Here is a 17,988-nt window from a genome sequence, read left to right on the forward strand (position 1 = left end):
AGAAAGTAAAATAGCAGGGAACTTTGGGTGTTTCTGCATGTGTACATGCGTGTGCGTGCATCAACTTACACATAAAGGCAAGAGGGAAAGAAGCAGCAAGGTGGATGCATGGGCAGGGCATTCTTTTGTATGGTTTATCCCTCATAAATTACAGGTAGACCTAGTTAAAAATGTGGCTGTTGCAGTAGAAAGGAAGGAAAACAAACCAGGGGGTAGGGAGGGATGGCAGAATTTACCTAAAAATAGTTCAACTTCTTCAGAAGAATATGGAAAAAAAATTGACTTAAAAAGCAAAATCTTTGATTTGGGAATGCTATAGCATTACCTTCTGGGAATTTGTGTGTTATCTCTCTGGGTCTCTTCTGCACATTGGGATCTTCCCTGGACAACCCCATTCCTTTGGAGAGGGCTTCTCCACAGGTAAGGATGGTTTGGCTTGGAAGCCCAGGCCAGAGGGAAGGGCAGGGAGTGTGACACACCAGCCTCCATAGAGGACTGAAACATGGCATTTTTGCATCCCAGTTCCGGAATTTTCAACAAAAATATGTTCTTTTCCAGTAATTTATTTGTGATAAGTGATCAACATTTTCTGCAAGAGCACATTTTTATTTCATAACATTTCCAGGCTGCTCTCAAAGTAGATTCTGACAGAACTAAGCTTATTTATAGAGTGATCATGTAACTCACAAAAAGGAAAGGCATCAAAGGGTTGTATATAGTCATTAATAAATGAGATTAGAAGGTCCCATTCCATTTTTCCCTTGCTAGTTTTGAGCACCTGATATTCAATGACCTTGCTCAGAAAAATTTCAGGGGCAGCACTTAACCAAGAGCTTCAATTTAAAGAAGCGCTTAAATGTTCTTGAGTGATGTCCCAAGAGAGCGTACTTTTTTTCGGGAACAAAAATGACACTAGTGGGTTGCGTAGTAAAGGTACTGATGCCCTTCAGTCATTGAAATATTTGCCTGTGTTATCAACACTTACTAGAAATAATACAGCAGGAGCCTGACGACTTTTACTTTGCAACCATCACTATAAAGCTCTGATTTTCCCTGCCCTGCAGCTTGTGTGCTCATTTACCCTGAGTGAAGCAAGTGGAAAGGGGAGTGCAGCATGCTTGAGTTTAGCTCATTTTAAAGCTTTTACAATTTTAAATTAGAGTTTACTCTTGCTCAGGGAACAGAACAGCTGGCAGTCGGCCTCACAGGACTCAGGGAGCCTGGCTTCAGAGAGAGGAAACCTAGTACCAATTAAAAACCAGGCTTAGACTTGAGAACACTTACGTAAAATACACAGCTTGAACCAAAAAAAAAAAAAAAGCCCTGGTGACATGATGCAGTCTTTGGCTGGTTCTTTTTCGGGAGGAGCTCTTACCTCATTTCTACCTTTCCAGGTCTGACAGAGGGCAACGCCCCAGGCTCATGGCAATAAAAGCTTCATAGCTTGTTATTCTTCCTTTGCATGTGCGCACACACACACACACGCATGCAGCTAAGCGTGGTGTGCAGGTTCTGCTATTCACTCTGCCTTATATGGCTTTATAAGCAATGACTCACATGTGCACTACACACTTAGGAGATGTATATGACGAGAGCAAATATGCATATCTATAATGCTGAGAGACAGCTTGTGCCTGTCTGTACCCACGTATAATCTCTGTGTATTTTGATTGGAATGCTGTGAGCGGATAAAGTCTCTGCTCTTGCTGGCACTATCTATCTCATATCTGATGTAGCTACTGCGTATGGCTGAGCTATTTCCAATTGATGACTGGGCGTAAAGGAGAAAATCCATTCCCCATTATACACCACTTTGGGGCTTGGAGGACTCTGTGCTCGAGACACCTCTAACGTTACACATCCACACACACAAGTACCAGAGTCTGCACTACCCTGAGTCCTACGTAGCAATTTCTCTCTCCAGAATGTCTATCAGATACTAACACCACGATCAAAGAGCATCACACCTCTGTTTTGCAGCTACTGGGAACAAAGGGGAAATGCGCCATGGAAAAGCAAGACTTCATATCAATCTGTATCTAATATTTCTCTCCACTTCTTGCTCCCTCAATTCTAAGGCATATAATATATCATCTCTTGCCATGTATACGAAAAAAACATCCCAAGGCACAGAGCCTGATTTTTACCCTCGGCTGCACATGCAGTTCCCATTAGCATCAATGGGAGCTGCTCATAAGTTCCGAATTTGGCCCCTGGGCTTGTCAGTCCAGAGCAACAGTGATCCTAGAAGGATCCTGATAGTCAGAAAACATCCCCTGTCAATAATCACCAACTCATTAAATGTAAATGTTTCTTTTATATATGTTTGATTCCCTTTCTTCCCCTGAAGGACTAAACTTTTGGACATGAAGACCAGTGAATTAAGTTCACATCCAGCTGAGCAAGGGCTGCATAACAAACACTTCCCTGTAAAATATCATTGCTGGAGGCCACTTTCTTTTGTTCAATGTCCTCAATTCATTATTCATAGGCTAAAGCCTTTGCAAATTTTTCCCCTCTCCAGTCCCACCCTTGGTGTGAAAGTGCTGAAGGAAGGAATGACTTTAAATACATTGGAGAACAGCACCATTAATAAATAATACAGCTTTAACCAACTTTGTCTAACATCACTATAATTGAGTTATAAAAATTTCATATCAAATTTCTTGCCCAGATTCCTGTGACTAGTTCAAGCAAAGAAGCAGTGTGTAATAACTTACTACTTCCTTAGTAGACAGGAAGCTGTAGAACGGGAGGGTTTGGCTGGCTTTTTGGCTGGCCTGAACCTCTGCAGAGGAGCTTCGCTTTGCCGTGACCTTTGAATGGTGCCGGGAGCGTCTTCGCCGGGTTTTACGCCCTTCCTCCTGAGACCTGGCTCTGTGCCTGCAGAATACATGAACAGCCAAACCATTATTCCTCAGTATCGCAGTAATGCCCTTTACCAGCTCCATACAAACTCTTGGCAGCTCTGTGCTAGGCCATTGCGTGGGGAGGTCTTCCACATGACTGCTCTGTGGAGTCATGATGGAAAGAACAGGGATATTTTGCTTTTCCACTTTTTTTTTTTTTTTAAATAATAGTGTGCATCCAGTCTTTGGACCTTAACCTCAAATTTCAGCTCCAATTCATGATTTTACGGTGGCTCAAGGCTAACCACATTTTCACACAGCCTTAAGTGTCCCTGTGGTAATAAATCTCCAAGAGAAGACACAGTCTGCTGTTGCATGAACACCCCTCCAATTACTGATTGCATTCCTCCCCCTGCTGATCATCAGCTTTTCATAAGAAAATTCCCAGTAGTTAGGAGGAGTGAAGTGGGAGAGTGGTGGTTTGTTCATAAAGTCAAATGCTTTCAGAAAATGTGAAACATGAACTCATGATGCGTATAAACTACGCGACTTGCTATTGCAGTGATGCCGAGTCTAGCACCAGCATCCACTTAGCTGGCCCCAGGAGGCATCTGTCATCCGCAGGACTGAGATTTTAATCAGGTCAAAGACAGTGGCTATAGGATGCCATGGGCAAATATATTTCCATTGCTAAGACCAAATTTAAGGGTTTCCTGGGACATCAGCAGTACAGAGCCCTTGGGCTGGGGAAGGGAGACTAGGCTGGAATCAGCTGTCATGGGCTGATCATCAGCCATGGGGATTAGAAGTGACTGCTGGACCGAAAAGCTGCAGCCACTGCTCCTCGAGCCAAAACCTTTCTATGGCAGAGCCCACAAGAATCTCAACCCCCAGTATGTGACACAGCTGCTACCAGAATGGGACATGGCTCACAGGCTATTGCAACCACATCCTTAAGCCCACCGGGAAGTGCTGCAGGACACCCAGCTCAGGGAGTGGTGATGTTACCTGCTTCGGCAGCGGGGGGAGTGGGAGTCTGAGCTCTCGGAGCGAGAGTGGCAGTGGCGGTGACGATGGCGATGAGATTTCCGGGTGCGCCCACGGGAGCTTTAAGAAGCAGAGAGGAAAACCACCGTTAGGCTAGCAGGCTGGGGGCGATGCAAGAGCCAGCAGCTGGAGGCTGAAGTCAATAACATTCAAATCAGAAAGAAGATCTGCATTTTAAACCAAAGCGAGTGGTGTATGAAGCATTGTGCAGGACACCAGGGCATGAGAAGTTCTCCATCCCTTCATCGCTATACTGACATTAAGGCAAGCCACCTTACCGAGATCTGTGCTAGCATTTTAACTACAAGCTATTAAGTTGCTCTGTAGCAGGCTGGGGGAAGATCTATGGACTAGCATGTGGGAGTGCAGCGGACAGCACCAATCCTTTCTGCTCTCAAGACCTTGAAGAGCTGTGTGTGCTTGCCCTTCATCCTGCAGCCTACCCTAAGACAGCCAGGAACCTTCCCATTGCTGAGCCTCGTTGGGGGAGCACAGTCCCTCCAGGAAACCCACAACAAAGCTCCAGCCCTCCCATTTCTTGCTCCAACCCTCTCTGTAGCGCAGGCTCCTTGTTAAAGAGCAGATGCAGGAGGACAGGCTCTAAATACGGTACACTTAGTAACAGACAGCCTTCCCCATGCTGCCTAGGTGGGAGGGTCTAGCCAGTCCTCTGGGCAGCTCTTACGGTTGCTCTATAAACAACCTACAAAGTACAGCTTCCCTAACTGCAACCTATGCACGGTTCCCGCTTGAGGGGCAGGACCATTTTACCCGGCTTCTTATAGACATCCAGTCACTGCTGCTCCCTTTTCTGATGGGGCCACAGGACAGCTACCAGCAAACCATGCGCAGGGGCCCAGCTTCGGTGTCCTGCTGCACTTCCCTGTGCTCCATTCACGCCATTACTGATGGATTACCTGGCTCTATCACTGAGGGGCTGTTGTTGTCCATGCCAACAGCTGGAGTCCTGCAGACGGACAGCAGGGTGATGCGAGTGACAGGCTACCTGTCACCTTCTGTGCCCATTCCCTCTCACCATTGCCCACCACAGCAGTTATTTTAGATCTGGTAGTGTAACCGTCTGCTCAGGCTGGCGTCACTGTGCCAGCAGGCAAAGCTAGCAATGGGTTAGCTGCTGGGAACAGTCTGGTTTCATGGCTGTGCTATACCAGTCGCTGACAGCACTCATACAACCTGCTTGGACAGCAATTAGCAATTTGCCACTATAAAAACTCAGCAGATCGATTGCTTGAGAACTGCATCTCCTTTAAGACAAAAGGGCAGCCTCCAGGTCAATTGCTTGAACTCCACCTGGCTGTTTTCTCTGATGCTTTTCACACCCTATGATTATATTTTTAAAGTTCACATTTTGGGATCCTCCTTCCTTATTTCCATACAGCTGAAATCAGCGATACTGAACATCTCTCCCTCACGTCCTGGATTTGTGTGAAAATCTCCGTATTTGCTTTTCACCCTCTGCATCAGTCCCTCCCGTTTAAGAGTTTTCCCTTTCTGCAGGAGGAAAAACTAGTCCTGTGTGATTCAGATAACCCGTTGTTCGACACAAAGATAAGCCAAAGCAGCGTGATTACACAAAAATCCTGATCGCAGATGGCTCATGGGATCTATCTGATCCATGCCCAGGAGCAATAAGAAGGTTTGCAGAAACGGGGAGTGGCTCAGCTCTGATTTGTGAGATGAGGGCTAAAACGATTTCACTGATTTATCCCCAAAGAGCAATTCTAACAGCTCTTCTTCCCCCAGATCAGCACATACCAGAAGGGCGTCTGATCTTTGTTTTAACCACACTGTTAGGCTACTGCATACTGCTACGTTGGGTTGAGGAGATGCCTGCTTTTGCCGATACCATAGGAATCCTCAGTTTTACCACTCAGATTTTTGGGTGCATAGCAGCCCGGTTTGAGGGGGAAAAAAAAAGGTGGCTGTGCTACTGAAATCAGATGCAGAAATCAGAGAGAAAAGGAGATGGGCTTTCTGCATGCAATAGAGCTGGTCTGTGCAGGCAGCACAACATGCTCTGCACCTCATGGATTCCCAGTCTCTTCAGTCACAATCCATACTGGGGGTGCCACTCATGGTGTCAGGGGTTATTGTCCCCCTATCTCCTTTCTGCCCACGAGCCAAAAGTAGTGTTGGGAAGAATTAAAGGGCCGGTCCTACCAATACCAAACAAACCAGCAGATTTCCATCCGCTAACTCGGTTTCTGTCTCTAGTAGGGTATCCCAAGTCCCAGCAGAGCTAACCAGGGGTTTGCTGCCCAGAGTTCAGCCTCAGAACAGTTTCCTTGCTCTAAAAGCAGGTAAAAAGCCACAAGTTGCAATTCCAAGGAGAAGACAGAGAAGGAAATGAAAAACAGAGAAGGCTCACAGGCCTTCCTTCCAGCCCTGAGGAACCACATTTTGTATCATACCCCTTTATTGTCTGCCCCATAGGACAAGGATTGTGCTCTGCTGACACCCCAGGGCAGATGGGAACCCAAACCCCAGATTTTTGCAGCCTCCACCACCTCCAAACCGTCCCTTCTCTTCCCTAGCCCCCACTGCCTTCTGCTCCCATTCAGATATTTGGTTGCATTGTGTATCATGAGTAGCCCCTGCTGTAACCCCCAAGAGCAGCAAACAAGCAGGAGCTAAAGCCGTTCTCAGTAAGAGGGTGCCAGCCTGCTCTTTGGGCAGTGGATGCTGTGGGGCCCTGTGCTCCGCAGATTTGAGTTCATCCTCTCATGCCGCCCTCATCAGAAAAGCTGGAGTCTCTGCTCAGGGATAGATGAACAGTACAGCACTGTACATCCCTGTGAAATACAAAGACAGTACTGAATGAGGTGGCACAAAAGAGAGGGAAAGGAAAGATCTCCAACCTCTACAAACCCTTTCCCATTCTAGCAAAACCAGAATTGCAGCTTTTAGCTGCAAAATAATCCTGAGAATTGCTTAGGGCTGCACAGCCAGCATTAGCTCCAGGGGACCCACCACACCAAGCGCTTCCTAGCACCCCAGCTCTGCACAGGCTGAGCAGGGAACACCATGAGTTGCTACTTACTGTTTTTTGTGTTTTCTTTCTTCCTTTCTCTTACTTTTGGGGCTTGAAGAACTAAATAAGAAATGGCTAATTAATTCGGAGATTTCTGTTCTGATAAAAAGCTGCACAATCACACATCAATGTTACAGCTAGATTGCCCAAGAGCGTGCGATAAAAATGAAAGGGATTAATGATTCTGCCTCAGCACAGGGGGTCTGAGTGCCTGCTGACAAATCTAGCTCATGCGCTTGGCCAAAAAGCATCCTTAAAGGGAACAGCCATCCTGGTGGCTTTGCATTTTCCCATAGAGGAGACGAATACTTCTTGATATTGTATGTACACATGCTAGATCAGGAGAGTTCTTCCAGTACACACCTGGAAAGACACTGACTCCGAACATTTCAAAGATAGGCAGTGCTGGGGGATGCCATACTGTTTGCAAATGAAACCGTAAGAGAAACGAAGACTCAAGATGCAGGATGGATGCAACATGGATGAGGTTGCCAGGGGCTAGGTTATACCAAGCGGTCTTTTCCAGTTACGTGCTTGATTGCACAGGTTGGGCTGGAGACCCGATTCCTGTGGGGTTTGAGGAACGCATAAGGCTGAATAGGGAGAGGGTAGCCCCAGACCCACAGAGGGTTGGGGGAGCCAAGGGAATTCCATGAGGAGACACAGAAGAAAAACATCTTCTGCCTCCAGCCAGTGAACATCAACCTTGTGAGGTCTTGAAGAGGCCATTAAACTCATTATTTCTAAGGGGCCACCCATACTTGCTCAACTCTTACCTGTGTCTTCTCTTCTTTGAGGATAACCTGCAAGACACAAATGTGTACACTGAATACAGGGTCTCACAGAATTGGAAATTTGAATCACAGGCAGTGTGGTTAGGCCCAGTGTTAGACTGAGCACTGTGAGGAGACCTCATCTACCAGCTGGGCAGAATGGCCCTGGCTCTCCTTTAGCCAGCTGTCAAGGGGGTAACTGAGAAATGCTGCTGTGGTGGAAGTGACTAGTACCCTCTACAAATAGTTGAGAATATGATCCTCAGGATAACAAGTCTATAGATATCACCGGTCCCTAGTGGGTCCCTTTTCTCTGCTACTGCCTCCACAGTTTTGCACTGTGCTTAGTTTGAGGGGGCAGAGGTGAGTGCAGTCCCTCATTTTCTGTATGAAGGACCAAGTAGCACTCAAAGGAAGGGTCCCTTCTGTATAACTCCAGAGCAGCCTTACAGCCAAACCTGCATGCATCTGTCCTGCCTCCTGGAGCATCCCTGGGATGACACAGGAGCCACCGTGCTGGCGGTTCTCACAGAAAGCCCTGGGAGCATGAAGGACACAGTTCCTTGCAGCAAGGCCTGGAGCCAGTACGCTGCACAGACCGCTGTGTCCCATCTCAGCTTGGAGCACAACATCCTGCAGAAGACATGGCCTGAAGTCCTGCCTAGAGGGACCACGAGACTGCCTGTGGCAAGGTCACTTGGGATCTGTAGTTGAAATGGAACCAGGTGTCTGGAAACAACCTCCATTGGTCACTAATGCTTAATGGTTTACCATGCTGCCTTTTGGGACCAGCTACAGCTTATCCTTGGCTTGCAGGGTCATAAATGGGTACTAAAGGTTCAAAGCCAAGGAGCATCTGACCCAGGACTGCTGTCAGGAGATGGTATCCATAGAAGAGCATAAGAATCCCTCCTTGGGAAAGAAGTATTTTAAAGGAGTTTCTATACCCTTATCTCTCCTCCCTCCCTCTTCTATAAGAATCGAGCTCAACTTTTCACCCTGCTATCCGTTTTTGGTAGCTTCTCTCTTTGGTTCAATATACTGTAAATACATGAACTTTCCGAGAGTGATAGCATCCACTGTTCTCTCCAAATATTGGTTTAATGGTTGAGAGAAACCAGTGAAATATTTGCAATTTTAAAATTTAATGGTGCTCTTTAAAGTAAAAATGGGCTTCAGAAGGGGAACGTGGGGGCGATCACCCGTTGGCATGCCAGAGGATGGGAGCCATGTGGAACAGGACAGCAAGGGCAGGAGGCAGAGGCTCAGCAGACCTCACGCCGATTTGCCTCATCTGTCTCTCTTTCCCCACACCCCGACAGCTCATATTTATCTCTTTGCACTGGGTCAGGACTCCATTTCATGCCCTCCAAGGCAGTCTGGCTTTCACCTCCCAGTTGGGCCCTGCCCTCATGGCGGCCATTATTAAGAATCAGGAGTTCGACGCCTCTCTCTGCCTCCTGGCACTGGGCTCGACCCGCTACCCTACAGCACTAGACGTCTTCCACCTTTTGTCCAAACCTCCCCCCAACAGCGGGTAATTACATTTTCAAGGGAAAAAAAATAAAATACCTGTTTCTTTTTCGCTTCTTGGAGCTTTTCTTCTTCTTCTTCTTCACAGGCGAGGGGCTGTAGGAGGGAGACCTGAAGAGGCAGGGAGGGGGGTCGTTAGGGACCTCAGGGCTCCCCACAGCCCTCCCCGGCCACCACAACCTTTACCCTGCCACCAAAGGCATCTCCCCGGGGTGCAGAGGGGCCGGGGGCACCCAGGGCCCCCCAAGACAGGCTGTGGGTGAGCCCCGGCCTGGCCTCCGCCACCCTGAGGGGAAGGTGAGAAAATGGCGTCATCTCCCTGGGCCTGTGGAAACCCCCAGCACCTCTCCGTAGTGTATCCAGCCTCCATTTTAAACTGGGATTTTTTTTCCACCTCTCACACAGGCAAGGGCTGCCTGTCCCCTTCCTTCCCCACACGCCACCATGGTTGCCCTCACCTCCTTCGCTTCTTGCGGCCAGATTTCTTCTTCTTCTTCTTTCCCCGGGGCGGTGGCGGCGCACGCTCCTCATCGCATGAGGGGCTGAAGAAAGGGGGAAAACAAACAAAAAAATTAAAATGATAAAAATATGTTTGAATCAGCTCACATGGGACTGCTCTCCCCCGTTTGCCACCGTCCCCACCTCAGGGACATGCAGGGCAGAGAGATCAGTTTTCACGGTGGACCTGGGGTGCAGGCGAGCACCTAATTACCCCTCTAATGAATAATTTGGTCACAGTTTAAACGAAGTGTCTCCTCCGTGGGTTTAATGGAGATATAATGAGACAGCTACTGTACGCCGTGGTGATGCCGGCTGATTATTTAAAACATGTTTGCTGAGGTTAACGACTCCGTAACAGATTTATAGGTTTTGTTGCTCTTTGTAAATATGCTTTAAATAATTAATTGACATTTAATTTGCATACAATAATTATTGCAAACAGATGCATCTAACTGTAATAAAAGACTTGACATATGTTAAATAGCAATTGATTAGAAATATATATATTTATTGAGATGCTACACTAATTTAGTGAGATACGCATCTCTTACACAGTTGTTAAACCCTGGGAAAAAAACCTCCTATAAATTAATTTATTTTTTAAACATATGATGCCGAATTGCATTATGTTTCAATGAAAAGCAAATACCATGGTTAAATTAATTCGAGCACTGCGCTGAAAATATGACAGATATTCCATGGCTACTCATTAACCAAAGCAAATGCTCATAAAGACTGGGACAGCTGGTGGCAGCCTGTGGATCCCCAGGTTGATCCCCAAACAGATCCCCAGATCTGTCTGTGGATCCCCCAAAGGGGTCCGGGAGCAAGGTTTGTGGGGAGCACAGGCATTTCCCCAGGACCTCTGCAAAAATCCCTGCTGGATTGTGCCTCAGTTTCCCCACTTCTGGCCCTGCCAACTGGAGGAGCCCATAGCAAGGGATGCATGGAGGCAGCCCCATGTTTGGAAAACGCTGTGGGATGGGATCTTCACTGCAGAAACAGGCCAAAAATTGAGCGGTTTTCTGCAGAAAGAACAAACATTATCATTAATGAAGGTCCTAATGCAGATCAAATGTCACTCTCGGGGGGAAACTCAGGCTCCACTGCCCCCCAACACTTGCTCACCCAGGGCTTCAATTACTACCAAAATTACACTATCATAAAAAAACCAATTGCTTCATGCTCCTAGTATACTTTCTTTTTAAATTACTCTACAAAATGAAGCTGTACGGTAGCACTTCAGTTGTGAACTGTGAATAACTGAGTGCCAAGTGCTTCCAGGGCAGTAAATCCGAGGTGCAACGACACTGTGACTCTGCAGAGCACCCAAATACTCCTTCTCCCTCCCTTTCTCCTCCCAAGGATTTCATCAACCAGCAGAAATGCTCTTGTGGGATATGGAACACCTTGGGCTTAGTGGGTCTATCATCTGTATTGAGGTAGAAAAAAATGTCTGAGCTTAGCGACAATGACTTGTTCTTGGAAAAGACATCTGCCCAAAGCCACCCCAAGGTTCTGTCCTAGACCAGGAACACCCAGACCCTCAGTTATCCACCCCAGCTCCCACCTGCTTTCTCAGCCCCCCTCTCGCCCGGGGCCACGGCCAGGCACGGCCACGGCCGAGGGAGAGCGGGGAGAAACCTCTGACCATGCCGTACAGCCACAGGCAGTTGCTGTAGAGCACTTCTCCCTCTCACAAGATAAAGCCTTTTGTCTTTGATGTGGAAGCTTTCTCCCTGCACTGATCCGATTTTAATTGTTTCTCCGCGATTGTAATCGAAGTCTAATTAAAAATACGCTTTAGATTATTGTTCTGGCTAGCCTGAAATCTGAAGATATGAAATGTGCTTTCTTGCTCTTTCTTTCCAACATCTTTAACCAAACGGAGAGGCTTTAATCCCGGAGACCGTTTAACAGGCAGGGCTCAGAGACCCCAGTTGCTTCATTTACAACGTTCAATTTGGTTTTCCCCCTCTCAATTTGTCAGAGGCTAATAATGAACTGATAACGAAGCTGTGTCCTAATGAAGCCAATACTGCTGGTCTGATCTAGGCGTGGGGAAAGGGGAATTGCTGAGGGCGATGCCCAGCCAGGGGTACCCCATGGACCTGGTGGCACACAGGGATGCTGGCAGGTTGCCTGTCTTCCAGCCAGGATTACTTGCAAGGGGACTGTAACAGCAAACACGCACAGGGATTTCATGCAATTACATGATTTTGCACTCACGCAGTGATTTAACCCATCCCCAGCTCTCACAGACCCCCTCCACCATCCCCTGCTTTGGGGTGACCCCCGCTCACAGCCCTGGCTCCTACCTGCGCGAACTGCAGCGAGCATGGTCTCGTCTCTCCTTCCCTTTCACACAGCCGTTGGTGGTGGAGGCCTCCCTGACCGTGCGGCCGCTCAGCTTTTCGGGATGTCTGTCCTCCGCAGGGTACGGCAGGCAGCTGAGCGTCCCGCTGCAGCAGCAATGGGAGAGAGTGAGCAATAAAGAGCTGCCCTGACAGCTGGGCTCATTTGCTGAAGGCTTCCCATGTACTGGAGGATCCCCTTTCCTTTCCACAGGTATGACCTGTGCTGCTGTGAAGGAGCGCTGCAGGTTGCTCCTAGGCCTCCCGAGCCCATGGCGCTCAGCCCTACACAGTGGGAAGTGCTGCAAAAAGTCCCCCATTTCCAAGCTAAGCTGATCCCCAGCATGAACATGCTGCGCTTGGCTTTCAGGCAGAGATGCCAAAAGCATCGTGCAGCCGAGGAGCAGCAGGACAGCCCCGTACTGCAGGGACGGCAACGGCGCCTGGGTCTGATGCAACGGTACCTAGGTCAGACCAGCACCCCTGGACACCTTCCTCTGCGTTGTGGGTTTTAGCTCACCAGCTCTGCAGAGACAGCACTAGTCTTGCACACTGGTAGAAAAAACACTTTTGCATTACAAATGCCATTTCCCAAACCCGCTATTGCCAATACCTTGCCACACATCCTCATCCTGTCCCCCTTGCCAGCACCCAGGGAGAAGCAAAGCTTTGGCAGCCAGAGGATAGTTCTCCTCCCCACTCCTACAAATAGGGTGCTGGGCCAGTAAACACACCTGGTCCTGCTGAAAGCCCAAACTGGAGAACCTGTGAGAGCCCAGCAGAGCTAAGGGGAACGACCTGGGCCAGGCAGATGCCTGCCAGAGCCCTGGGGAGACCATGAGAGTTGGTGAAGAGCAGAGCCAGGGCAGGGAAAGCCTGAGATGAGAGGTCTCCAAGAAACACGGGGGCTTGGGCAGGGCAAACTCAAATGGAGGAAAGGCGGCAAATGGAGAAAAGAAACCCAAACGAACCCCAGCTCAGACACTCGGGAGGAAAGTAAATAGGTTTTCAGGCCCCACAGACATTTATTTCAAAGAACAGAAAGATTAATGGAAAGCCATAAACTGTACCTGGCAGGGGCACCAAGAACGCTATGGGTTTAGTGTCATCTTGAGTATTGTTCAAATAAATAAAGCAAGCATTGACATGTTCAAGCCCAACCTGGCTGTGAGGTGGTACCGATGGTGGCCTGGGCTCAGCCGACAGAGAAAGTGTCCCCATTTCTTCCCATTATTATTTTAAAGCCAATCTCAGGAATGGGCTGTTGGGTGCTGCTTTGGGGTTTAGCTGTCCCCAGGTCAGCTCTGCAGGGTCCCACTGCTGCATCTGCCACCCCACCCACCTTCTCCCTTCGCACGCGAAGCCTCCAGGCCACGTGAAGTCCCTGGAGCGGGGGGAGGCTGGGATGTCCCCTGCCACCCCTGCAGCCACAGTGGCTCAGGGATGCCATGCTGGGAGGTTGCTTTGGCTGCAAGAGACTGTCACAGCCACCACACATGGGCTGTGGGGTCAGGAACAATGGACCAGGTGTATGCTGCACATCTGGGGGGTTAAAGGGGGCCAAGAGGGTAGTTAAAGAGCAGTGTGATGCTAAAATAGCATGTTAGCCCAGGTTAGGCATGGCCAGAGGCTCGCATGCCCCAGGGAACATCCTGTGGCTTGCCCCAGCCATGAGCAACACTGTTCAGGACAGGAGTTGGCACAGGAGCACCTGCAGAAGAAGCGTCACCCCTCTCTTTCCACCTGTGCTTTCTATCTCAACAAAATTCCACTTTCTCTAACAGCGGACTCCTTGCGGCCCAGTTTGTAGTGCCTGAACACTTAAGGATGTGCATCAGCCAAGTCTAAGCGACAGGGGTCAGCAGGGGGAAGCTGGGTGAAATATCTCTGGCCCAAGGCATGCAGGAGGTGGTGGTCCCTCTGGCTTTAAAAATGTATTACTCTGCTTGTAATAAAATCCCCCAGTCGCTTCCCAACATCTATGTTATTTTTAATCATCCAGGAAGCTACATGGTTAATTGCTTTCTTTGTGCAAGCTAATTAGCTTGTGGCCTTTCCTGAACCCCTTTTAAGAATGGTCTTCTGAGGCTCAATCATTAGGATCCATTAAAAATGTCCCCAAATTAATGACCTGTGCAAAGTCTGGGCTGGATCAGCTCCAGCAGCGGAGGCGGGAGGGCTCCTCCTTGGGGTGGCAGCACACTGGGGCATCGCTGCCTTGCAGGAGGGACCTGGGCACAGTGGGCGATGTCCCTCTCGCCCTGGCCCCTGCTCCCACTGATGGGATTTTCAGGTCCTGGGGTTAAAACATATTGGCCTTGAGGCAACCAAGGACTCCTGTTCTGCAACACACTAGGAACCATTTCTTTTGGGCCTGGAAGTAATTATTGATGGAAATAATTATTCTCCAATCCCATCAAAGGCTGGCTTCAATTCAACTAAATGTTCTCCTCTGATGAATGCTGAGAGTCACTAACACTCTAAACTGGCTGGTAATCCCCTTGCGTTCAGCTCCATAGACATTGATTGAATATATATATAAAAACGTATTTTTTATTTGTTGTCTTTCATGACTGATATAAAAGTGCTTGCAGTTTGGTGTGAACGATTACTGTGGCCTGAAAGGAGAGGATTATCACACCTTCCCCTGCTGGTCCCCTGCCTGCAGCAGAAAGGAGAAAGCCTCTGCGGGTGCTTTGCTGGAGCGCAGGGGACGTGCTGCCCGCAGGAACGTGTGCTGGAGCAGGCAGGAGGAAGAGGAGGCAGGAAGGATGCCCAGGGTTTGCTCTGCTGGGGGGCAACACTGCTCCACCACCGGAGCAAGGACCGCAGCCTCTCTGCCCAACATAGGGGTTGCATGTATGTCCCTAAGGACACACTCCTGGCCATGGGCAGCTGCCCACCGCTCCTGCCTGCCCTCCGAGGTTCTTCATTTCCATTAGACAATTCAATTGCTTGCACTCATTTTTCTTTTTTCTTTCTTTCTTTCTCCCATGCAGAAATCCAGCCTATCCATCAGATCTGTCCAAAAGCAGCATCCCTGCTCCTGATGGAGAGACCCCACGCAGCAAGGCACCCGCCGGGCTGTCTGCCACCAGCTCAGAGCACAACATGCCTTGTGCAGCCTCCCGCCATGGGTGGCTCACCTTGTCCCTTCCCTTTGCAGCAGTCTCCACTCCAGGAGGGGTTTTTTGGGCTCATGACAGTTTTTGCCAGCTTTTCAGTGGCTGGAAGGGAAGCAGCAACACGCAGTGTTGAGAGCAGAGGGAAATGATGTACTGCTACCCTAATAGAAATGAGGCAGAAAAGGTCACTGGTGGGAAAGAACCCAGATATTCCTAATTTGAAAGGGGACAAAACCACTGTAAAACCCTATGGCCATTTGGAGGAGAACAGGGCATGCGACAGCGGCCCGGCTGCGAGGTGGGGGGATCCCTGTTTATTTTTGCAAACTGCCTGAATCTCTTCCCACCTGCCTTTCCCAAAGGCACGTCGCATTTCTGAATCCCACTGAGCTCCCTGCTGCCGGCAGTGCCCTGCAGAGCCCCATCGCTTGATGCTGCTCCATCCTGCGTCCCTTCCCTGGACAGCTAGGGTGTCACCTCCAGTTTGTGGTGGCACCACAGAGGCCAGTTAACCACGCTGCAGCCCCTGTGCTCTGCAACGGATCCCTTTGGGACTGGACATCACTGTTTGCTGGGGAAGGGTAGGGCGTCACTGATGTCTCACCAGGAGACTTTCGCACCGGGTGTCGTACCGGAGCCCGAGGTGGCCGTGCACATGGGTGGCAGGATAAGGCCACTTCTCTGCGGAGGCCAAGGAAAATGCAAGACCGGGGAGGTCCCACAGGGCATTTGCAAGACCTGGGAGATGTGCTGGGCTCAGCAAAGACGCCTCATGGAAGTTGTTAAAGACATGCTGTGGCCTACAGAGACGTGGGGTGAACCCCGCAGGTGAGTCTGCTTGAACCAGCCTGGCCGTGGGGAAATATTTGCCCCCCACTAGCCCCCACGGGATTGCACTGCCCTTCCTGCCTACGGACGGATCCCGGCAGCCTTTGCAGAGGACGGGGCAAAGGCACCGGGTGTTTGCTGCCTCCGGGAGCAGAGCTAACTCACAAACCATCCCCATTCCTCCATCCTGAGCCGCCGCACTCGGTGCCATGGCTGAGTGCCATCTCATCAGGCCATGAAATGTGGCACTCGGTGACACACGCTTCCCCGGGTGCTGAGCCCAGCGACACCCGTCCCCCCGGGTCCCACGGTGACATGCAGTCGGTGCGGGTTTGGTGTGCACTTGAAATCCTTGTGTGCTGGCGTCTCAGCGCTGCCGGGGCCGGGCAGCTGCCCTCCCCTGCCCGCAGGCTCCCACGTCCCAGCCGTGCTCCTCTGCCCCGGCCTCGCAGCACTCTCCTGCCACAAAGCTTTCATCAATCATCCTTTTCCCCTGCAGTAACTCAGCTCCTCTTCTCGAGATGAGAGAAAAGCAGGAAAATTACCTTCCTAGTGACCTTTCAGCTGCCGGACCCTGCCATGAGGCCATCTGCAACCTCAGCAGCATCTTCCCTTGCCTCTGCGGGACAGGATCCATCAGTCCAGCCCTCTGTAGCTTGGCCGCAGCTTTTCTGTCCTTCCCAGCTGCTTTGCAAGCAGCAGCGTAAGCACGCTGGGGCTGGATCATGCTAACCAAGCCTTTTATTTTTATAATCATTTTACTTTCCACATGCAGCTGGGTTGGGTGCTGGATGCACAGCCCGAGCAGGAATGGTGCTGCAGGGCACTTGGCCGCACGCATGAGCACATCGGAGACCCTGAGCACTGACGGCTCTTGGCAGACCTGCACCAACAGCACTTCCAAGCTCAGGACAGAGTATTTGGAAAGCCGATACAGAAACTTTATTACCTTGCCCTTTTCAGCCCTGGCTGGCTCTGCATTCCCATCATCTCCACAGCCCCTGGCGAAAAGGTAGGAGCGTCTCCAGCCAACTGGAGCCCCAAAACCGAAAAAGGTTAAAGCATCTCTGATGAGTCTATTAGTTATGAATGTTTCAATGGCATTAAACCAATGACGGATGCCTCGCCTGGGGACTGGGAACATCAGCCTGTGAAAGGACACAGGCATCTGTAGCAGGCACAAAGCCCCGAGGGGAAGAGGGAGAAACTCCTGTGCCTGCAGCCGCTCGCACCAGGGGTGCTTCTGCCACTTTTCCTGAGTAACATCCATAAAGTGCTTGGACACATGATTGAATATCGCATCTTTCCTCTCCTTTCCTCACCTGGAGGTTTCGGCTACACAGGAGGGGGCAGGCGGCAGGCTGGCTTCCCTGCTCTCCTGCATCCCCTCAGCTCTCTGCCACGGCCACCTCCGATGCACCTCTGCCCTGGGCTCTTGGCTGAGCTGCTCACAGTGTTTCTAAAATCCACCACTTTGGGCCAAGAAGCCTTTTGTCGCTGGCAAAATGACCCTTTTATTTTCTCTCTTGCTCTCTAGCTTTGCTCATCTGATTGAAAAAGAAATGGTCAAACTGTTCCTTTATCCCAGGAGAGGGAGGGGGAAGAAAAGGAGGTTGTAAAGACACTGCCAAGCAAAAACTCCAGCAGATGTGTTTACGTAAAGCTCTTTGAAATATGCACTAAAAATACCTCTTCAAAATTAGGAGACGGGGAAAATTGTAAGTGCTTCCCACAAACACACACACAAACACCCCACGGCAGGTTCTTTCCCCACCTCATTCAAACCGTTACTATTAGTGCGGCAGGAGCCCTGCAGTTTGTTATTGAAAATTATAATAGCAAATCACCGAGATATTTTCCCTGATTACACAGACTCCAAGCCAGTTCAATTTTAATCTTCTCCCCGCTATTTTTTCCGTGCATCAG

The 17,988-nt window shown here is 49.7% G+C and overlaps 1 protein-coding gene across 1 annotated transcript in view; it reads right to left on the reverse strand.

Moving 5' to 3' along the window:
• Positions 1 to 17,988, reverse strand: part of SRRM4 (serine/arginine repetitive matrix 4) — a 44,132-nt gene that overhangs the window by 10,938 nt on the left and 15,206 nt on the right. Inside the window, exons 2-8 of the mRNA XM_054219894.1 lie at positions 12,074 to 12,217; positions 9,713 to 9,796; positions 9,294 to 9,365; positions 7,725 to 7,751; positions 6,958 to 7,008; positions 3,858 to 3,956; positions 2,721 to 2,883 (exon numbers count right to left, since the gene is read on the reverse strand). Coding sequence (XP_054075869.1) covers positions 2,721 to 2,883; positions 3,858 to 3,956; positions 6,958 to 7,008; positions 7,725 to 7,751; positions 9,294 to 9,365; positions 9,713 to 9,796; positions 12,074 to 12,217 — 640 coding nt within the window. The remainder of the gene's footprint in view (positions 1 to 2,720; positions 2,884 to 3,857; positions 3,957 to 6,957; positions 7,009 to 7,724; positions 7,752 to 9,293; positions 9,366 to 9,712; positions 9,797 to 12,073; positions 12,218 to 17,988) is intronic.

The sequence above is a fragment of the Rissa tridactyla genome, chromosome 13 (genome assembly GCF_028500815.1).
Source record: "Rissa tridactyla isolate bRisTri1 chromosome 13, bRisTri1.patW.cur.20221130, whole genome shotgun sequence".
NCBI lineage: Eukaryota > Metazoa > Chordata > Aves > Charadriiformes > Laridae > Rissa > Rissa tridactyla.